This window comes from Rattus norvegicus, chromosome 1 (genome assembly GCF_036323735.1).
Source record: "Rattus norvegicus strain BN/NHsdMcwi chromosome 1, GRCr8, whole genome shotgun sequence".
NCBI classification, from domain to species: domain Eukaryota; kingdom Metazoa; phylum Chordata; class Mammalia; order Rodentia; family Muridae; genus Rattus; species Rattus norvegicus.
Genome location: NC_086019.1, coordinates 212,571,860 through 212,594,401, shown reverse-complemented (window position 1 = coordinate 212,594,401; position 22,542 = coordinate 212,571,860). Strand labels below are relative to the sequence as shown.

Below are 22,542 nucleotides of genomic sequence, written 5' to 3'. Positions count from 1 at the left end.
AAAGGCTTGTGTGCCATCAGGTTTGTCCCTAAACAAATTAAATTGAAGAGCTCTACAAAACAAAATCAAACAGCGAAGAGAGGCCAGGAGCTTTCATCTGCTTTCCAGCGGAGAAGCCAGGTGGCAAGGAGCACTCATGTCCCTGCTCCTCATCCCAAGCCACTGTTGCCACCAGGAACAATTTCTGATTCTAGTGGCATGTATACGGCCCGTGGACTTGTTTTTCTCCACACATTCCAGGCCTTAGGCACACACGTGATGGTTTGTCAGAACAATTTGATGGTAAGACTTTGGGAACCACAATGCCTGGAACCTCATGTTCTTGGAGGCTATGGCTTATGGGACAGCCAGGCTTATGGGAGTGGAAGCACAGCAAGTCCTATGTTTCCAACGTTTACACATAATTTGAGAGTGACAGGGATTGTTGAGAGTCAAATACAGTCTCATGTTACCAGTGGGCAAGACACTTGTCCAGGGCCCTGACTCCTATCCAAGGCCAACAGGCCCAAGAGGACTGCAACACCACAGCCCACCAGGTGGAGTCCCAAGGAAGCATCTCCAATTCAGAGAGGGGCCCAGTCAAGTCAGAGGTAACTGCACAGTTCGTGCCCTCATCCTTGGTTTTCATGAATCTTCCCCACCTCCTATTATAGATCAAGAGTCTTATGCATGGGGGCTGGAGAGATGGCTCAGCAGTTAAGGGCACCCGACTGGGCTGGAGAGATGGCTCAGTGGTTGAGAGCACCCGACTGCTCTTCCAGAGGTCCTGAGTTCAATTCCCAGCAACCACATGGTGGCTCACAACCATCTGTAAAGAGATCCGATGCCCTCTTCTGGTATATCTGAAGACAGCTACAGTGTACTTACATATAATAAATGAATAAATCTTAAAAAAAAAAAAAAAGTCTTGGGGCTGAGGATTTAGCTCAGTGGTAGAGCGCTTACCTAGGAAGCGCAAGGCCCTGGGTTCGGTCCCCAGCTCCGAAAAAAAGAACAACAACAAAAAAAAAAGTCTTATGCATGGAGCAACATTGTTCATGTAGGTGGCTATGAGGGGGTGGGAGCGACGGGGTACGGACCACACAGGACCGGGTATGTCAGGGGCCTGGCTAGACTACGGATTTTGGACTTGTGTGACATAACTAAGCTAAGAATCGGGGTAGGAGGGACCGAAGGACGAAACGCGTGAGTACGCGTGCGCCAAATCTCCCGGCTCCGATTGGCTCCTTCAGTCGGGGAGGCGGGGCCTCGGGTTTGTGCTTCCTCCCGCGGCAGCGTCCGCGGCGCAACGCAAGCAAGTCGACCCTCAGCGGGACCTGAGACCCCGCCGGCGGGCGTAGTGGTGGGTCCAGAACTGGAGGCCTAGTCGGGTGGCATTCTGGAGTGAGGCAGCGGACTCTGCGACCCTGGGAGGTGAGAGCGTGGCCACACCCTGCCCGTGTCCCCGCCCTTGACAGGGGCGCGCCTTGACTTGTCTGGCTATTTCTTAGGAGAGACTTAAGACCCCTGCACCTGACGGTCACTGCCCTGACCCAGCCCACCCTGATCTGCACTCGGCTGCAGATCACTCTGTACTTTTAGCACACTTGATCCCTGTACATAGATTAAGAATTGTAGACCGAGCCCGGGACCCCTTTGCTTCTTGGTTGAGAGCTTGAGGAGACCATCTCAAGACCTCCATTAATTGTCTGACGCTCCTATTGCAGATGGAGGGGGCAGAAGGCAACGCGGGGCAGCCTGGCCCTGCGGAGCGGTCCCACCGAAGTAGCGTCTCCTCGGTGGGTGCCCGAGGTAGGTCTCTACTTGGTTTTTCGTCTCTTCCATACCCCTTTTGGTTCCAGCGCTGGGGACGTGACTCCAGTTTGTCTTTTTCAGTAAGTTAATCATGTAGTAAGTGATAAGATGTGTTAAGGTGTAGCAGACTCATAGACGTCAAAGGACTTAGCTGGGCTGTTTCACTAGCTTAGTAACTGAGCCATCCATACTCCTGAACCTTCTCCACTTTGTGAAAAGGCATGTCTCCAAACGAAGACACATGCTTGGAAAGTGACACTACTTTCTTTGTCCCGTTTCTTTCTTGCGGACAGCTCTTTGAAAGCAGGGATTCTCCTCCTCTTCGTTTTATTGGGAGGAAATTAGGCCCTAGAGAGGTTGTTAGGTCTCCAACTACTGAAGCAGACCAAGGTTGATCATGAACTTGAGCCTTTGGGGCTGGTTTTTCTGCCTGTAAAGTGGATCTGATCCTCAGTCTCCTGGTCTCTCAGGAGCTGTTGGAGCAGAAGAGACCAGAATCTAAAAGAGTGCTTCACTGTGCTGACCGTATGCGCTAACCAGCCTCATTGGGTTGGTGATGACCTTTTGAAGAAGCGTTATTGTTCTTACAGATTTACAACTGACACAGAGACTCGCTGGAGTCAGCTAAGAAGCAGAAAAGGACTGCAAGTTGAGAACGTGGGCCTCCAAACTCAGGGCTCTGTTACTGTACCTGTGGTTTAGGGATGGAGTGTTTGAGTCTGGCCAGCCTGCGAAGCATCTCCCTTTGGCTCTAGCTTCAAATGGGAATCCAGCTTGTTACAAGGAAATACTTGGCTGTTTGAGGCGTCTTTCCTTCCTAGACTGCTTAAAGCTATCTGCAGAAGCCACAGCATTAATCCTTAAAGTTCTGAAGAGTCCTAATGAAGCTGAGACCTGGAACCCGCTGTAACCCAGGGTGGCCATAGAAATCCTGATTGTCCTCTTAGTGTGACCCAGACAGATCAGGTCACTAGTTGGCCTTGCTCCCAGCCTGATAGGGAATTGTGACCTCAGGATGGGTTATCCCGTCCTATCTCTCCACCTGAGAAATACTGGAAACAGCAGTGCTTGGTGCTGCAGTGGAAGGGAGGTAGTTTTTATCACCCTACTTTGAGCCTTAGGGGTGAAATGGGGCTGGTACCTGGGCCATAGTTTCTGAGTGCTTTGAGTTCTCAAGAAGTCCTTAAAGGCAACACTTTTATTTATTTAATTTTAAAATACTGGGTCTTGACACAGACTTGTGGGCTGGAGAGATGGCTCGGCAATTAAGAGCATTGACTGCTCCTCCAGAGGTCCTGAGTTCAAATTCCAGCAACTACATGGTTGTTCATAACCATCTGTAATGGGACCGGACAATCTCTTCTGGTGTGTCTGAAAACAGCTACAGCGTAGTCATATACATAAAATAAATAATTATTTTTAAAAAAGACATACACTAAAAATGCTGGGTCTTGCTATGTAGCCCAGGCTGGCCTGGAACTTGAAATCCTCTAGCTTTAGCCTCCTGCATCCTGCCTTGGGCTACAGGTGTATGTCACCATAAGCCCTAAGCATCCCTGTTAGTGGAGTCTTGAGGAATGTGTCATTGTGGTCACAATGATAAGGAACAAATGGCGTTGGAGAATGCTGATTGGTCTGGTGGTGGACCTCAACTGACCCTGCCCGACCTGTATTCCAGCAGCTGATGTACTGGTGTACCTGGCTGATGACACAGTAGTGCCCCTGGCTGTGGAGAACCTGTCCTCGATCAGTGCCCATGAGCTGCACCGTGCAGTCCGTGAAGTCCTGCAGCTCCCAGACATGGCCCTGGAGGCCTTTGCACTCTGGCTTGTCTCTCCTCTGCTGGGTAAGGTCTGGCTGTGAGGGAACGTACTGGGGAGGCGAGGACACTTAGCTGGTACAGAAAGAGGGTTTAGGGACCAGAACCTGTGGCCACTCCCTGTCAGGGATGATGGGACCCAGTGTGTCCCAGAGTCCTGAGGAGGTGTCGGAATCCTTTGTCCCTGCCTCTTTTTTTCTTGTGCTGGTGCAGTGCTGCCAGAGCCCTGACCTTCGGAACAGCAGGAGGGTCCCCTGCTTACAGGGCATGCAATCTGGGCCCCGCGTGGGGAGCGTAACTTTAGTGTTTCCCCATGGCTCAGGTCTGTCCTATTGCGTGAAGTGCTGGGATCTGGAGCAGCGGACTGGTGGGTGTCAGGACTGCGTGTGTTGCTGGCAGTAGGGAAGAGGTAGATGAAGCTTAGGAAGTGGCCCTGTACAGTGACTCCATTGCTTAGGTGTGGGCTGCAGGGAGAAGAGGAACATGGGTTTTCTGTCTGGGGCCTCCACCCTACCTGGTATCTGGCACCATGACCACACACTTCCTGCCCCTGTAGGCTGGGGCCCCACTGTGTAATGGGAATGAAGACAGAGTTTTATAGACTCTCGGGCCAGTGAATAAAGTCCCTCATTATGGTCCCTGAGTCTGTTGACATGGAAGCAAAGAGACAAAAGGAGGCTCAGTGTCGTCATTCGGGGAAATAAATCAGTGCTGGCACTGGGAATGTTTTTTCGGCTTAAATTTCCCCTTAAGGGCTGGCATGGTGGCTCAGTGGGTAAAGGTGCTTGTCCCTAAACCTGGTGACCCTAGTTTGATCCCTGGAACCTGTATGGTGGAAGGAAAAAGCCAGTTCCTCCAAGTAATACTCTTACTTCCACATTCATGATGACACATGCATATGCAATAATAATGACATAATTTTTGAGGTTGAACACATACTAAAGTATACTTTTTAAACCCCCCTCAGGACCAGGAACACAGCTCATTGGTAGAGTTGTTGCCTGTGCACAGCCCAGGTTCAGTCCCCAGTGTTGAAAACGACAGCCAGGCAGTGGTGGGTGGTGCATACTTTTAATCCCAGCATTTGGGAGGCAGAAGCAGACAAATCTCTGGGTTCAAGGTCAGCTCGGTCTACAGGGTGAGTTCCAAAATGACCAGGGCTACACAGAGAAACCCTGTCTTGGGATAAAAAAAAAAAAAAGGAAACATCAAAAAAGTGACCTTTCCCCTTGCTGTGGAGGAAGGGGGCACACTTGGTCTCTATAATTTGATCAAGACTACCTGGGTCAGGCCCTAGGGGTGGGGAGATGTGGGGGTGTCTGTTTGCAACCCCTAAAGTTTCTGCCTCTGTCCTGTGGGTGTTTGGAGGAGCTCCAGCCCCATGTTGTCCCTCTCTGCCCCCCTGCCCCTCCACTTCCTGTACAGTTGTTGTTCCCAGGCTCACGCCCACACTCTTCCTGCTGGCCCAGCCCCTCCTTTGCCCTCTGAGCCTCTGGTCAGGGCTGTGGGCCCCTTGGCTGTGTGGAAAGCTGGGGATAGCAGGCCCTGGTGGGTGGCCACTGCTCTGCCACAGGAGGCTCTCAGTGCTGCTGCCGGGCAGCCTGCTCCTCCTCCACCTCATCCATCCCACTCCCTCACATTCCTGCAGCCCGCCTGTGGCTAGAACTGAAAGCATTGCCTGTGTGGCCCCGCCTGGCAGGAGATGCCTGAGGCCGCAGCACACTCAACACCCAAGTTCTTCCCAGGCTGGGGTGGGAAGCTGAAAGGCTACGTGGAATCCCGAGACGGATGCACACATGCACACATGCACACATGCACACACACACACTCAATTCACACGCACAGATACACACTCTCACTCTCACACACTCACACACACGGATACACACACACACACACACTCACTCTCACACACATTCTCTCTCTCACACCCACACTCTCTTTCTCTCTCATACACACACACACACACTCTCTCACACACACTCTCTCTCACACACACATACACTCTCTCTCTGTCTCTCTCACACACACATACACTCTCTCTGTCTCTCTCACACACTCAACACACACACACGGACACACACAGTACCTGTGAAGCGGGGGCTTTCATTACTTTCCTCAGTTTGATGTCTGGCCTTCTCCCCATCCTTTGCATGGAACGGGCCTCACGAACCGTTAGTCTTACTTGGATTACGGTGGCTAGGGAAGAGGTCCCCACTCAGAAGTCTGAGGCTGGTGTGGGGATAGCCCTATTTTAATGGCAGGATCTCTGGGACTTGGGAATGAACAGGAGGAACACACACCTGTCTGCCGTCTACTGTCCCACACTGTGAGTGCTAGGACAGACAGAGAATCAGACCAGGGGTTCCTCTGACAGAGTCCAAGGGTATGCACTGGAGAGAGGCTTGGGAACCTAAGCTCTGGACTTGTGTAGCCACTTGTTTCTGTATGGTCCTAGGACACTGCCATCCCTCGTGGGCTTCAGGTGAAGTGAGGGACGTTGCTGCCCCAAGGCTCCCTCTCATGAACCTGTGGATGGGGGAGGTGGGGGAGGTGAAGGAAATGATGGCTGTGGACAGAGATATGACAGGAAGGGACAGGAGCTGATGCAGAGATTGGATGGAGGCGATGAGGCAGAAGGACCTGAAGGCAGGATTGCTATCTGGTCAGGGTCCAGGAGGAAGGTCTAAGTGTCAAGGAAGTCATCAGCATCTGGCTGGCAGGACAAGGTGCCTGCTGTTTGTGGGGACGGGGACAGCTAGAGGGAGGATATTCATGTCAGGAGGCTGGCAAGCACTAGTAGCATCCTCACCACACGTCTCCATACATCTGTCTGTGAGCTCACCAACACCTCAGCCCTCAGGTGGCCAGTCACCCACTTCATAGGCCCTGGTGTTGTACAAGTTGAGTCCATCACATACCATGACTTGGGCATAGATGACCTAACCACCCTGAGCCTGGTTCTCTCCAAGGAAGAATGGAGGTCAGGGTTATTCCAGGGTGAAGACACTCGAACCCTTTGGATGGCTCTGGACCTGGCTGTGGCTGTCCTCATTGTTGGTTGACAGTATAGTAGGTGACTAGGTACCACTGGCCTGGTCCACAGCTTCATGGCTTCTCTCTTGCTCTGCAGAGGTACAGTTGAAACCCAAGCACCAGCCCTACAAACTGGGCCGCCAGTGGCCAGAGCTGCTGCTGCGGTTCACCGATGCCTCGGACGATGACATAGCCATGGGTCAGTGTTGGTGGGGCAGGGGCATCTGAAGGGCGCCTTGTGAAGGGTGGGCTGGGAGGGGCTGTGAACAGAGATGCACTGTGTGCTGTCTGGTCAGGAGGGCTCTGTCCATGGAGAAGAGTGAGGTAGGGAACTGGGGCGAGGGCTGTGCAGGGTAGGACAGGATGGGGCTGCCTTAAGCAAGGGGACCAGAAAATGACTCTAGCTCCTCTCTCCAGATGAGCCTTCCCTTCAGTTCCGAAGGAATGTGTTTTTCCCAAAGCGCCGAGAGCTCCAGGTAAGGCAAAGTCCAGGTAGTGCCCCTGGGTTCCTGGATGCCCAGTGCCGTCGTCCCCCCACCACCACCACCAATCCCCTAGACACCTAGACGGTCATCTTTGCCCAGCTCCTCTGAGCCATCTTCTTCATGCCATACTGCTGTGCAGGTCCATGATGAGGAGGTCTTGCGGCTGCTCTATGAGGAAGCCAAGGGCAATGTGCTGACCGCTCGGTACCCTTGTGACTTGGAGGACTGTGAGGTGCTGGGTGGCCTCGTGTGCCGGGTGCAGCTTGGGCCCTACCAGCCTGGCCAGCCTGCTGCCTGTACGGTGAGGTAAGAGCAGTGCTGCTTGAGATGGGTACCCATGGGAAAGCTGCTGTGCGAGATTCTACCGAGGAGTAGGCCTGGGTCTGCAAGGTGGATGGTCCGCAGTCAGGCCTCTGGTGCATGCATGCTCACTGGATGGCCTTTGTGAGGTCTCCACTTCTCTGAGCTTCCTTTTCCTTTGTAACAGTGGATACTCACATGAAGTGATGTCTAAGACGGGTCCTCAGCACAAGGATGCACAGACACATGCAGGCAGAGCCCCACCTCTAGCTGAAGTCTGGAGGAACAGCCAGGAACTGACCATGTGTTGATCCCCCAGTAACCACAGATAGTTAAGCTCCAAACTCCAAGAGTAGAATCCTGTTCCCCAGGCACTTACCGAGCCCCACTGGCTGCTGCTGGTCTGTCTGGAAAGATGAGCGTTAGAGGGCAGTGGTAGTGCACACCTTTAATCCCAGTACTCAGGGTTAGGTTAGGAGACAGAGGCAGGTGGATCTCAGTGAGTTCAAGGGCAGCCTGGTCTACAGAGTGAGTCCCAGAACAGCCAAGACGACACAGAGAAACCCTGCCTTAAAAAAAGAAGAGAAAAGGTGAGAATGAGTCTGCCTAATAACAGACGAGGTTGGGTTCTGCCTCCATTGATGTGACCCTGAGGTTCAGAATAATCCCAGGGGTCAGGTGCGAGTCACACCTGTAATGCCAGCACTCAAGAGACAGACAGGATTGCGGTGAATTCCAAGCCAGCCTAAAGAGCTAGTTCTGGCCAAGGCTAAAGCATTGTGAGCCAGGCTTGGTGGCTATAGTCATAGTTGGGAAAAACAGTAATATCAGGAGTTCAAGGTCGTTCTTAACCACTAGAGTGAGTCAGCCTGCACTACATTGAAACCCTGTCGTAAACAAAACTTCTGGTAACTGTAAACTCGCACTGCAGACTGTTTCTAACCTGGGCTCTTTGTTTCCCCAACCCTGCAGCTAGTGGGGAAGTCAGCAAAGCAGTTTACGGGACCAGAGACCCAGTGCTGATGACTGATGTTTGCCCTGGGTATACAGTCCCCTGAAGGCTTATAACTGAGCTGTGTAAGGCTGGTGGCCATGGCCCTGGGATCCTGGACCTTAAGATGGGCTGGCCTGTTTTTCTTGGGCCTGGCAAACTCAACTGATTTGCACAGGAAGTTGCTTTTCTCACTCACGTGACATGCAAGCCCAGCTGTGTCCCAGACCCTGTTCTCTTTCTGGTCATTCAGCCCTTGATTTCTTGGCCAGCACAAGCTCAGACATGTTAGCCCTGTGGCCGGGTGGCTGCAGCAACTGTCTGTTGCAGAGGAGAGGCCCCTCTTACCTTACCCAGCTAGAGCCCCCAGGCTCGCTTGTGGCACATAGCTGAGTCCCAGGCCCACCCAGAGGATAGAAGTCTGTGGCTCGGCCACTGATGGGCTGCAGCTCGGCCTTGAGGGACACCACTGTGAGTCTGCACACACCCAAAACTGAGGCAGGCTTTTCCGTGACAAGCGGAAACTACTGTTAAACTAGGACTTGGGTAAGGGTGGGACACAGAAAGTGAAATGGGCATGGCTGTCCTGAGAATGGAGGGCGGCCAGGCTTCTGGAGACCCCTCATGCACCCAGTGACTCAGATTAACAAGTTCCTTCCTTCCCTTGCTGCCCCTCCCAACATCCTGGGTGTTTAGGCTACAAATGCCCTAGCAGGAGTCCTCTCTGGAAAAGGTGACACCATGGAGGTTTACCAAATTAACCTGAAGCCAAGGGCCATGTTGGGGTTTCTCTGTGCCCTTGGGACTTGTGGTCCTGTTGTAGCAGGGCCCGGACATAGATGCTGACCTTGCGGCCTCAGACCCAGAACTCCAGAAGTATTCTGTTGGAGTGGTCGGTTCTCTGCCAGCAGGAGCCCAGGTGGTCTAAGGTAGAAAATGGTCACATTTTAGCCGAGAGCCTCCCTGGTCTCTGAGTGAATGGGCCTCTCCCACACAAAACTGGTGTGATATTCCGTGTTGGCTACTTTGTTTTGTTTTGTCTTTTTAATATTTTCTTTATATTGGTGTTCTGCTTGCATGCATGTCTGTGTGAGGGTGTCAGATCCCCTGAAGCTAGAATTAAAGACAGTTGTCATCTGCCACGTGAGCGCTAGGAATTGAACTTGGGTCCTCTGGAAGAGCAGCCAGTGCTCTTACCCGCAGAGCCATTTCTCCAGCCCCACCGGTGCTGGCCACTTTTATGTCTACTTGACACAAGCTGTCATCATCTGAGAGGAGGGAACCCAACAGTCAGGCTATAGGCAAGTCTGTAGAGTGGACCTGGGACGAGGCTGTGAGCCGCTGAGTGAGCCTGGGGCTCTGGCTGTGTAGGAGGACGCCCTTTTTCCCATGAGTCTGTGATGATGTGAATAGAACACTGAGCGTTTGTATGTCTTAATTGGAGTTACTATTGCTGTGATGAAACACCATGACCAAAAGCAGCCTGGGGAAGAAAAGTTTATGTGGCTCACACATCCTCAGTCACTGTCCACTGAGGGAAGCCAAGGTGGGAACTCAAATCAGGAGAAGGCAGGAGCTGATGCGGAGGCCATGGAGGAGTGCTGCTTACTGGCTTGCTCCCCATGGATTGCTCAGTTTGCTTTCTTATAGAACCAGGACCACCAGCCCAGGGATGACACCACCCACAAAGGGCTGGGCCCTCCCACATCAATCACTAATTAAAATGCCCTACAAGCTTAACTATAGTTGGATCTTAAGGAGTATTTTCTCAGTTGAGGGTCCCTCCTCTCAGGTGATTCCAGCTTTTTCTGGCTTCCCATCCTGACCTGAGCACGTCCCAAGCCCCTCTGCCCTCCCCTGGTCCTGAGTGTCAGCCAGACCTCATTTGATGGGAAGGGATCCCCCACAGTGCCTGGCATGGCCATAAGGCGGTGTCTTCTTCCCTCTTGGGTGAAGATTGGTCTTGGCGACGCCCTGTCTGCACTCTGTCAGCTTGGAGCATTCTCTTGAGTTTCCTGTGTGAAAGCATTGCTGACAAGGAGAGAGGTTTTGTCTGTGGTGCAGTAGGAGAGCAGGATCCAAGCGGGCCTTCAGCGGTAACCCTGCCTAGCCTTTCTGTGTGGGGTGACTTCCCCTGTCCTGGGCCAGGGCTTCAGAGCTTTACCGTGTCTTAGTGTCAGGGTAACTGTTATCAGAAAGAGATGGTATCATCTCTGTCCCTACTCTGCAGATAGGCAGGCGCCCCTTGCTGGTCTCACAGCTAACTCTGAAGACAATGCCTCAGAACCCATCTGCACAAGAGCTTTGATCTGACCATACCTGGGCCTGCTGTCCTGAGCTCTCCCGTGTATACTCTGGGTTTCTTTCTTCTTTCTCCTTTTTTTTTTTTCTTTCAAGAAAGGGTTTCTCTGTGTAAAAGTCCTGGCTGTGCTATAACTGGCTTTGTAGACCAAGCTGGCCTTGAACCCTCAGAGATCCACATGCCTTTGCCTCCCTATTTTTCTCTTTTTTTTTTTTTTGATTTATTTATTTATGTATATGACTACACTGTAGCTATCTTCAGACACACCAGAAGAGGGCATCAGATCCCATTACAGATGGTTCTGAGCCACCATGTGGTTGCTGGGATTTGAACTCAGGACCTCTGGAAGAGCAGTCAGTGCTCTTAACCACTGAGCCATCTCTCCAGCCCAAGTAAACTTTAATGCTTTCTGTTTTTCCTTTTTTTTTTTTTTTTTTTAATTTTATTTTGGAGCTGGGGACCGAACCCAGGGCCTTGCAGTTGCTAGGCAAGTGCTCTACCACTGAGCTAAATCCCCAACCCCCCTATTTTTCTCTTAAGAGGAAGAGCATCCCACCCCAGCTTAGTGGTAGGCCTTGCATATCAGCCAGGGTTGACTCTGAGCAAAGCCACAGCTGGTTGGGAGCAGTGGGGATCTCTGCAGTCTGTGTTCAGGACCCGTCACTCTCCAGTGCGCAAGCGCATGCACACACACACACACACACACACACACACACACACACACACACACACACAGCAATGGGCCTTGGTGCAGTCAAGCCTTGAAGGTCCCTAAGGCCTGCCATCTGCCAATCCTTGCCTGCCCTACGAGCATGGTACTCACACCCTGACCTCCACAGCTGGGAGCGGCCACTACTACCCATTTTCCTTCCCCTTCAGAGAGAAGTTGGACTCCTTCCTCCCTGCCCACCTCTGCAAGCGAGGCCATGGCCTCTTTGCTGCCTTCCGGGGCCGTGGAGCCAAGACTGGGCCATGTGAGCAAGGCCTGCTGAATGCCTACCGCCAGGTAAAGGAAATGGCAGGCGGTGACAGTGAGCGTGAGACCACCTTGGGCTCCCACTATCGCGCATATCTCCTCAAGTGCCATGAGCTGCCCTTCTACGGGTAAGTGATGCATCTTGGGAGCTCCTGCCCCCTCTCTCAGTACCCTCCAGACTGCCCCAGTCCCCTGACACGTGGCACCTGCATCCCACCTGTGTTCTAGTGTCACCTTCCATCTGCTAAAGAGCTGCCAAGCCACTCACTGGCCTAGCTTTTGCTCACACACATGGTCTGTAACCGATAGTTCTCTCCTGATGGGTTTGCCCCACACAGAAGGAGCTTCCCTTTGAATGGGAAACCAGAGGTAGAGAACCACTGTAAATAGCAGCCAGGAAAGCAGAGGAGGTGGGAACAGCAACCTAGACATAAGTGAATTCCCAAACTCGGAGCCTGTTGTATTGACCAGCTGCCTTTTGCTGGGCTGCAGGCTGCAGTGAAGCAGGTTCGTTACCATGGGAACTTGGCCTTGTATGTACCAGCTGAAAGATGCCCATTAGATGAATGCTGACTCTACACAGGCATTTGGGTTCCTGATCTGGGGCTGATTAGTGAATTGTTTCAAACCTGGAGCCCTGTGAAATGGCCAGGGGGATAAGTAGAGAAGAACAGTGTGGGGTGGGGGCACCTTCCAGGCAGGAAGGAGCTCTTCCGGGCAAGTGCGGCATCTTCAAGGTCATGTCGATTTTCCACTGAGCTCCCCTTTGGGCTGTGGATTGGCCTCAGCCTGATGGAGGTGGGAGGAGGATAGTATGAGAAAAAGGTTAGGAACAGCGAGCGTGCAGAGCTCTTAGGGAGTTGTACTGGACAGTGGAGCAGGAGGGGTGTGTGTGTGTGTGTGTGTGTGTGTGTGTGTGTGTGTGTGTGTGTGTACGTGCACTGAGCACTTTTGAGTAAAAAGTGGATAGAAGTGGGCGGGTCTTATGACAGAGCTTCAATTTCCTCATCACCTGAACCTCAGAGCCGGGAAGGGCTGTAGAATTTTCCAGGAGGCAAGCAGACTCACCTGTAGTCCCCTCCTGTACAGAGAGCTGCCTTTGACTTGGCCTGTGACTTCGGCAAGGGTGAGCCTCAGTACAAATGAGGTCACGGCCTGCCGTGAGGATAGCCGCTGAATGTCTTGCTCCCCTTAAACCACTTCACTTTCCCCTTTAGTCTTAGCCCAGAAGCCACTATGCTAGGCAGCCGTCACTTCTGCATGCCCAGCAAGTCCCTGCTGCTGAAGGACTTCACTGTGGACAGAGCTGCAGGCTCAACCTTAGCTCTTTCTGAGGCCCCAGGTTCTCTCAGGCAGCTTGCTCTGTCCTCTTCCTTGGATGTGTGCTTTCCTCTTCCCACAGTGTCCATCCTGTACTGTTACCTAGGTCCTTCCACCCGCTCAGTCTAGTTCTGCCTGGCCAGTCGGGTGTCACCACCCCAGCTACCCATGTTAGCTCCTGTTTCTGCCTCTGTCCCTCAAGCCTTGGGACAGGTCTTTTTCTATTTACCGGTCAGCCACCCCAACGGCTTAAGCTTCTTGGGTATCTAGAGCAGACTTCCCTTGTGTGCTAGGTGCTGACACTGGTCCCCTTTGCAGGTGTGCCTTCTTCCATGGCGAGGTTGACAAGCCAACCCAGGGCTTCTTGCATCGGGGTGGGCGCAAACCAGTGACCGTGGCCATCAGTCTGGAGGGTGTGCATGTCATCGACAACAGGGAGAAGGTACCTTGAGCTCCTCAGGGTGGGAGTGAATTGTCCGTGGTGGGGTAGAAGGGAGTGGGGTCTTGTCCATGCCTTCCTGATTCCCCTAGGACTATGGACATCCTAGGAACAGCGTTGAGTAGAATGGAGGAGACTGCCTCCCTCGTGTCCCTGAAGTCTGCTCACGTACTCTAGAACCTTCGTTGAGCCTGTTCTGAGTCTGTTTTCCTGATCCATGCACTCAACTGAGGCAGAGGGGTGGCAGCTGCGATTCTGACCGGGTAGTGTCTGCCAGCGCTGGCTGGCCATTTTCCAAAGAGACACCTGCCGGGAGCTCCCTAGGCTGGGCAAGACCTGCTCCTCCCAGCATTTGGTGGCTGCCTTATCTCTGGGTCACCATGTAGGCAATGGTGTCACCAGTCCTCCCTGTGTGGCAGTTGCCTGCACCGGATGGCCGGTTCCTGGCCATCGGGCCTTACTATTGGAGGAGAGCACTGCAGAGTCCAGGTCCTGGCTTCACATAGGAAATGCAGACTTAGCATGAAGGTCGGGTAGATTTCATACCTGCCTTGTATATATAAGGCTCTCGTTCAGTTCTCAGTGCCACAAGACAAACAAGAACAATCAATGTCCTCTATCCCCTGCAGAGGGAGGCAGAGGCAGCCAGATGTCCGTGAGCCTGAAGCTAGCCAGGGCTGCATAGTGAGACCCCCTCTCAGAAAGGCAAACAATCCGTATGGAGGGGAAAGCAGCCCGGGGAAGTCTCCCTCAGCTGGAACCTGATGGGCCCTGTGGAAGCAGAGGCCTCAACTCTGTTCTTTGTCTCCCTCTGGCCAGCATGTGCTGCTGGGTCTACGCTTTCAGGAGCTGTCATGGGATCACACTTCCCCTGAGGAGGAGGAGCCTGTCCTGTGGCTGGAGTTTGATGGTGACAGTGAGGGCACACCTGTCAACAAGCTACTGAGGATCTACTCCAAGCAGGTAGTGATGTGGTCACACACACTTGGACTAAGGGGCCAGTTCCAGGTCTCCAGTGGATTCCAAACCCCAGGAGGCTCCCAGGTGCCGGGGAAGGAGGTTGCAGGGCTGCCCAGGATAGGTGTCTGCCTTCAGCCGGCCTGTATCACCCTGGTGAGCTCTGCAGAACTCTGTGGTCACACACCAGGGGTGGCGTCCCCTGAGGGCCTGCCCATGCTGTGTACAGCGCGCCAGCTGCAGAGGGCCTGAGAGGACAGCTGAGGAGCAGGTGCAAAGGATGGAGGCCGGGAGCGCCTGTGTTGCTTAGATCCGTTCTGTCCTTTCTGCCCACCACCCATCCATCCACCACCTCCTCCTCCATCTTGTCAGAGCCACACCCTACTCTGAGCCTCTCTGGGGACTGTTCTTGTCCCCCTCCCCCTTCTTCTTTTAGCACATAGACAAATTCCAAGGATTCCTTTGAAAACATATGTCCCCTCCCTGTGGCCTTCCCACAAATTGAGTACTCGGATACCCACCCCACAAATAGAAACACGAGCTGTATTTGGCCCTGTGTAATGTGGAGCTGTGGAGGGCAGCAGCTCTAAACTAGGAGACACGCTTTTCAGACTCGTCCCTGGTGTCTGCCCATTGTCTTATTGATTATTGCTTTCTTATTACTTGTTTACTTCCGCTGCTGGGGAAACCCCAGGCCGTACACGCTAGGCTAACGCTGTCAGCTGGACAAGTGCAGAGCTCAGATACCCACTGATCAGGATGTGAGCTGTTCCCACTCGGACTGTGGCTGGGAAGCCGTCCTGAGCATTTGTGCACAGGCTTTTACGTCAGTCTAGTCCCTCTTAACATTTTTTATGTGCATCAGTGTTTTATTGTGTGTGTGTCTGTGTGAGGGAGACGGATCCTGTGGAACTGGAGTTACAGGCAGTTGTGAGCTGCCATGTGGGTTCTGGGGGTAAACCCAGGTCTTCTGGAAGAGCAGATAGTACTCCTGATGGGAAGCCATGTCTCCAGCCCCTGACCCTCTCCTTTAAGTCATATTAAAAGACTCAGGGGTTTTACTTAGATTTGGATTGCTGGATTGAGCAGTGGGCATAGGATGTGACTTATTAGACACAGCCAGCCTGTCTTCCAGAGCGCCACACACCTCAGGTTCATGTTTCTGTAGTTGCTCCCCACTGCGGTGATCACTGGGCATTGTCAACTCTTGTTTGCTGTTGTAACAGCTTAGTAGTGGGATGGGGCACTGCAGGTTTAAGATGCACTTTTCTAGAGACAAGGACATTATCTCTCCACACTGGTTAGTCCTGTCCACAGGTCAGGGTCGGGTCAGCTCAGATCGATCTGTCTCTGTCTCTCTCCCTCTGTTTCTCTCTGTCTCTGTGTGTGTCTGTATGTGTCTGTATGTGTGTCTTGAGTGAGATTCTGTAGCCCTGATGGGCCTGGAACCAACACAGGCCCTGATGGCCTAGAACTCACAGAAGTCCACTGCCTTTGCCGGCAGTACACCATGGCCAGCTTTGTCCTTTGTGTCGGTAGTGGTTGACAGATGGTGACAGTTGATTCTACCTTCCATGCATGACGTCCCTCGGTAGATGTTCCCTTTCAGTGTATACCCTGGCCTTTTGTTTTCTCTCTTTTCTGTCTTGTTTTGTTTTTTTTGTTTTTTTGTTTTTTGTTTTGTTTTGTTTTTTTGGTATAGTATAGAGTTTATTCAGGGCATGGGGAGGGGAGTTGAACAAGTAGAAGACAGAGAAAGGCAAAAAGAGAGAGTAGAGGAGTAGAGGCCGGCCATGAGCATGTGGAGAGGTGGGGGGAGGGGAATGGGGAAAGAGAGGGTAAAGAGCAAGACAGAGCAAGAGGAAGAAGGCAAGAGCTTGTTTTGTTTTAATTTATTCATTTTTGAAGCAGCATTTCTCTGGTTGTCCTGAAACTTACTCTGAAGACCAGGCTGGCCTCAAACTCAGAGATGGGTGTGCCTTTGCCTCCCAAGTGCTGGGATTAAAGGGGTGTGTCACCAAGTCTGGCTGGCTTCTCCTTTCCTTTTTTTTTTTTTTTTTTGGTTCTTTTTTTTCGGAGCTGGGGACCGAACCCAGGGCCTTGCGCTTCCTAGGTAAGCGCTCTACCACTGAGCTAAATCCCCAGCCCCCTTTTTTTTTTAATTAAAGACTTGTTTATTTATTTATATGAGTACACTGTCACTTTCTTCAGATACACCAGAAGAGGGCATCAGATCCCATTACAGATAATTGTGAGCCACCATGTGGTTGTTGAGAATTGAACTCAGGACCTCTGGAAGAGCAGTCAGTGCTCTTAACCACTGAGCCATCTCTCCAGCCTGGCTTTTCATTTTCTTAACAATGCCCCCCGAAGAGATGTTTTAATTCTTTTTTGGTTTTTCAAGTCAAGGTTTCTCTGTAGCCCTGGCCATCCTTGAACTCATTCTGTGGACCAGAGTCGCCTGCCTCTGCCTCATAAATTCTGGCATAAATTAAAGGCATGAGCCACCACTACCTGGCAAGATGTTTTAATTCTAATGAAATTATCTGTCTCTATTTCTTTCTCTTACACACACACACACACACACACACACACACACACACACACACACACACACACCTTTATGCAGGGAGTCTCATGTAACCCAGGCTAGCCTCAGACTTGCTATTTAGCTGAGGATGACTGTACTGCCTCTGCCTCCACATTGTTTGTTTTCCTCTTGCAGAAAAGAGAATGGCCTAGAAACTCATGGATCAGCTAGCATGGGGTACTTGGCAAAGCTAAGGAAAAAAGAAGTGAGGTGGAAGGGAGGAGCAGGGTGGCATCTGTTCACCGAACACACACACATTACATACATAGATACACCTAAACATTGTCTACACACACAGGCACACATACACACGCAAATTTGTTTTTTAAAAAAATGAAAGAGTTAAGGAGAAAGTGGCTGGAAAAACAGAGGGTTAAGACTTAGAGAGTGGGCTGGAGAGATGGCTCAGTGGTTAAGAGCACTGACTGCTCTTCCAGAGGACCTGAGTTCAAATCCCAGCAACCACATGGTGGCTCACAACCATCTGTAATGGGATCTGGTGCCCTCTTCTGGGGTGTCTGAAGACAGCAACAGTGTACTTATATATAATAAATAAATCTTTAAAAAAAAAAAAAAAGACTTAGGACTTGGGTTTGTTTGCAAACGCCCTCCCTCCATGGTGACTCATAACTGCCTTCAGCTCCATTTCTAGGGGACTGAACACTCTTCTGACCTCCATGTTCCCCAGGCGCGCACTCGTGCGCATACACACACACACACACACACACACACACACACACACACACACACACGCAAATTTGTTTTCTAAAAAATAAAAGAGTTGGGTTGGGGATTTAGCTCAGTGGTAGAGCGCTTGCCTAGCAAGCACAAGGCCCTGGGTTCGGTCCCCAGCTCCGAAAAAAAGAAAAGAAAAAAGAAAAAACATGAAAGAGTTAAGGAGAAAGTGGCTGGAAAAACAGAGGGTTAAGACTTAGAGAGGACTTGGGTTTGTTTGCAAACGCCCTCCCTCCATGGTGACTCATAACTGCCTTCAGCTCCAGTCCTAGGGAACTGAACACTCTTCTGACCTCCATGTTCCCCAGGCATGCGTGCACACACACACACATACACTACATACATACACACATGTAGGCAAAACACTAATACATATAAAGTAAGAATAACTCAAAAAGAGAGGAAATGTGTCAGATTTTGGTGGTTCTTGGTCTTTGAGTGTTTCCTTTAAATTTTTTTTTCTTTTTTTCGGAGCTGGGGACCGAACCTAGGGCCTTGAGGTTGCTAGGCAAGTGTTCTACCACTGAGCTAAATCCCCAACCCCTTAAGATTTATTTTTATTTATTTTATGTGAGTACATTGTCGCTGTCTTCAGACACACCAGAAGAGCACATCAGATTCCATTACAGATGGTTGTGAGCCACCATGTGGTTGCTGGGATTTGAACTCAGGACCTCTAGAAGAGCAGTCAGTACTCTTAACCGCTGAGCCATCTCTCCAGCCCCTTGAGTGTTTTCATATGCTTTTATCAGTTGGGCATTCCTCATGTAGAATTTTGAACTATTTAACAAGAAGTTTGAAGCCAGGTGCCACACATCTGTCATCCAGCACTGTGGAAGCTGAGACCAGAAGGAAAAGGAGGGAGCGAGGGAGGGTCAGAAAAGGTGCAATGGACGTGTTCCTCATGCATGCCACAGCCTGCACTTGTGCAGGTTTCTGGGTTCTTTGGAGTTTTCCGTGTAAGTGGTTGTGTTGTCTGTGAATGGTGAAGCCTGGTTTCTCACCTGCACTTGACATGCTTTTGCTCCTGTGCTTGCAGAGTTGGATGACAGACAGTCCGGACAGTGCTGAATAGACAGGTGTCCCTGGCCTCCTCTGACCTGAGGGAAAGTCTCCCTCAGCAGTTTGGGTTAGTTAGTTCAGTGCTTCCTGGATACCTTGAGCAGGTTAGGGAGATGCCCTTCCATCCCACTGGCCAGGGATACACGGATACAGTGGTGTCAGTGTGGCTCCGGAAAGGACGTGTTGAATGGCAACATCTGTGCTTTTGTTTAGTCAGGTTAGGACAGGATGTGGAGACTGAGGCCTACTGAGGCCTAAAGTCTAGGAGCTTGCCTACTCTCCTGTTCCTCCCCAGATTGGGCTAGGCTGCTGTCGAGGCCACAGGCAGCAGCGGCTAGACCAGCATCTATGATGTCTTCCCCAGGCTCCTGACCTGTAAGCACACAGGATCTAATATCCCCAGCCCTTTGCAGGGCCACTCACACAGTAGGTGCTTAGTAATTGTGTTTCTCGAAAAAAGGCCTCCTCTGTAACTTGAGCAAAGCCCTAGGCTGCTGTCATGGTGCCCACTTGTGCTTCCAGGTGTATTACTGCTTCGCCTGTTGTTTCTAGACCCATGAGGTGTCACTCACACCACCCCAGCCAGTGACCTCACCCTCTTCCTTAGGCCAAGCTCAGTGCAGCCACCTCTCATCAGTCACCTTGTCTGTGGCAGCCAAGTCCACAGCCTTCCTAAGCTGTGCCTCTGACTCCATCACCCACCTTTCTAGACCTCACCTTCCCTGCCCTCTGGGCCCAGAAAGCTCTCTCCTCCCTGTTCTGCCACCTGCCCCCACCAGGAAGCAAAGGCTTTAGAGCTGTGAGTCTCATTGTTGGCCCTCAACAGTTGCTGCTCTGTGGCCTCATTCCAGCCCCTCTCCCTCCCTAGGCTGAGCTGATGAGTGTTCTCATTGAGTATTGCATTGAGCTGAGCCAGGCCGCTGAGCCTGCTCTCCCCCAGGAGAGTGCATCCGGCCCTCAGGAAGCTCCCAGCCCCTCTTCAGCTCCCACTCAGCGCCCCAAGCTGCGAAGGCAGGGTAGCGTGGTGTGTAGCCGGATTCAGCATCTCTCCACCATCGACTACGTGGAAGACGGTAAGCTACTTGTGGTGTGTGATACCACGCACCCAGTGTGTACACAGCACACTCATTCACACATATGCCACATGGACTCCAGAGTGTGGGAGAAGGAAGGGCTCCAACCTTGACCCTCAGGGACATTTCCTGTCTGTCCCTTCTTTTTCTGCAGTGACAAACTTGTCCACTGTAGCATCTTTCAGAATGTGGAAAACAGGAAGGAGACTTCTTTTGGAAGGGGTGTTCAGAGACATTTTCCTCTTTGCGTAGCCCTGGCTTGTCTTAGAACTCGCTCTGTAGACCAGGCTGGTCTCAGACTTTTTTTGTATTTATTTTATATGTGTGAGTATACTCTCTGTCTTCAGGGATGGCCATGGGTCCCTTTTCTGTCACTGATGATGGGAGTCCCGGGATGGACAGGGTCAGTGATAACAGCTCTGATGGGAAAGTTCAGTTCCCACAGATTCCAGGAGAAGCTGACCCAGTGGGAGCAGAGCCCAGCCTCCTGGGGTGTGGGCCACCCACCCAGTGCCTCTTCTCAGCCTCTCTGTCACCCACACAGGCAGCGGGATCAAGCGGGTGAAGCCGAAGCGAACCACCTCCTTCTTCAGCCGACAGCTCTCCTCCAGCCACGGAAGCTACACCGTGGTACAGCCCAACGACAACAGCCCGGAGCAGGGCTGAGAGAGGCCACAGCTGGCAGCAGGATGACATCTGGGTGCCGTGGACATGACCAGGCACAGTCCTAGGCAGGACCAAGCTACACTAGTCTCAGGCTGTGGGCCTGGGCGGGTGCTAGGCAGGGTCTGCTGGAGTTTCAGACCGTGGAAAAGTGACACGCAAACCTTCCGTGAGTCTGGCGTGGGCAGAGCTGCCCTGCAGCCCTTTCTACCCTCTTTCCTGAACTCCAGGCCCAGCAGCCCCTTCTGCTCCTCCCCAAGTGGACTGTGTCTCTCTGGAGGGACTGCTGGCAGTTCCGATGTAGGTAACTGAAATCAAGTTCAGTGCTTGCTTCTGGTCATGGGTCCTTGGTGACTTCTCTTGCATTCCTTCTGCTGACATTCCACCATGCTGCCCAGCCAGGCTTCCACCCTTTCTCCTAAGGTATGCTGGAACTGGAGGGTGCCTCTGCAGGCCAACATAAGCTCATGGCTGGCTTCTTGTTGGCCTTTACTGATGTCTCTGCTGAATGGTAGCTGTCCTAGGAACTGGATCCACACTGCACACAGGAAGCCCTTACATGTCCCTGGGCTGGCATGGCTGTCCCATTCCGGCCAGCTCCCTTGTTTTCCTGTGATCTGGGTCTCAGGGTTAAATTTTGCCTTGTTTCCTCTGCTCTGAGCTGATAAAGCCTAGGACCTGGCAACTCAGAATTACACTACACTGTGGATTCCCTGAGGCCAGCCACAGAGGCTCAAGCCACCTCTGGTCTCCTAATGACACTGTACAGGAGGCCTATCCCAGCTCTGCACCCCGGGTATCCTTGATTGCTCCTGAGAGGGGCTGGTCCAGGGAAGGGTGTTTTCCAGGCCCTTAAGCCCTTGGTACTCCCTGGGAATCCCCACAGAGCCCAGAGAACAGCTGTGTCTTCTCAGTGGAAAGTCCCAGAAATGCAAACCCCTACATTTCTGTAATGAAAGCAGTTTGCCTGCCCAGTGAACTCCAGAAGTCTTAGCAGCAGAGAGAAAAGGCTGGCCTCGCCTATCCTGTCGCCTATCCTGTTGCAATGTCTGTAAGATGATGTCACCTGCCACTTGTAGTTAACCCTTTTGGAGTCACGTGTGTTCCCTGAGCTACCAGCCCACTCTCGGCCACCTTCTGGTCATTTTGACTGCTGTTGATGGCTTTAGGTCATTATGTGAGAGGCACAGATGTGTGTGTGGAAGCACAAACTCTGGATTTCCACTTGTGCCTTAACCCTCTAGGACAGAGCACTGTTTTACTAACTGTCTTGAGTGTTCTCAGTCTTTCCTATCATCGGACTTAATAAAATCCTCACCTAGCACACTTTGGAATGGTTATAATATGGAATGGCCAGGGTATGGTAACCACACGTGTCCTGTGTGCCCATGGTACAACCTCAGGACTTCACCCCAGTAAAACCTCATCTGGAAGCCCCTGGGGACCCTTCTCAAGGTCTCCATAGAAACCAGTGGTCTGGGCAGACTCAGCTCACTTGTGTCTAGGAGGAGCTCTGCGTCCTCTGCCATCCTTTGGCTTCCTGGGTCCTGTGGAAACACCTAGTGTGGGTCACAGGGACCTAGTGAGGCCCTGTGGTCTTGCAGCTGGGGCCTGCCACCTGTCATGCCTATTAGCTAGAGATGCCGTCCTCTGCGTGGCTCCCTGCCTGCCTGCGGTGACTAGTGGTACCCTGACACACAGACTTAGGGCTCTGGTTCTTGCTTTTTCAGGCAATTGAAACTGACTTACCTCAAAGATCCTGTGTGCCTCTGCAACTGGGGAAATGAAGGAGGGTGGGCAGGACCACACCAGTGCCTTAGGTCAGTGTGGCAGTGTGCCTGGCACCCCTTTCTGCCCAGGCCCACTGTACCTCACCCCCAGAATCAATGTGCTCCTGTGACAATACTATTACCCCATTGGCTCAGTCTAGCCTTTCAGTATCTCATAAGTGCTGGCTGAAGGCACAGTCTCAAGGGGCCAAAGGTGTGGGCAAGGAGGAC

The 22,542-nt window shown here is 52.0% G+C and overlaps 1 protein-coding gene across 3 annotated transcripts; it reads left to right on the top strand.

Annotated features, from left to right (window-relative positions):
* Positions 1–1,220: 1,220 nt before the first annotated feature.
* On the top strand, positions 1,221–21,868 carry Frmd8 (FERM domain containing 8). 3 transcript variants are annotated; one of them, XM_006230804.5, is made up of 11 exons: positions 1,223–1,413; positions 1,707–1,791; positions 3,476–3,640; positions 6,747–6,848; positions 7,067–7,125; positions 7,274–7,440; positions 11,607–11,831; positions 13,342–13,465; positions 14,282–14,425; positions 19,675–19,879; positions 20,424–21,868. In XM_006230804.5, the coding sequence occupies exons 2-11, from the start codon at positions 1,707–1,709 to the stop codon at positions 20,543–20,545; spliced, it is 1,398 nt and encodes a 465-aa protein (XP_006230866.1). In that variant the 5' UTR covers positions 1,223–1,413; the 3' UTR covers positions 20,546–21,868. The 3 variants fall into 3 exon arrangements, with proteins under 3 accessions (XP_063120450.1, XP_006230866.1, NP_001008349.1); NM_001008348.1 differs by having other exon boundaries at positions 1,257–1,413; positions 3,473–3,640; positions 20,424–21,866; XM_063264380.1 differs by lacking the exon at positions 19,675–19,879 and having other exon boundaries at positions 1,221–1,413; positions 3,473–3,640.
* Positions 21,869–22,542: the final 674 nt, after the last annotated feature.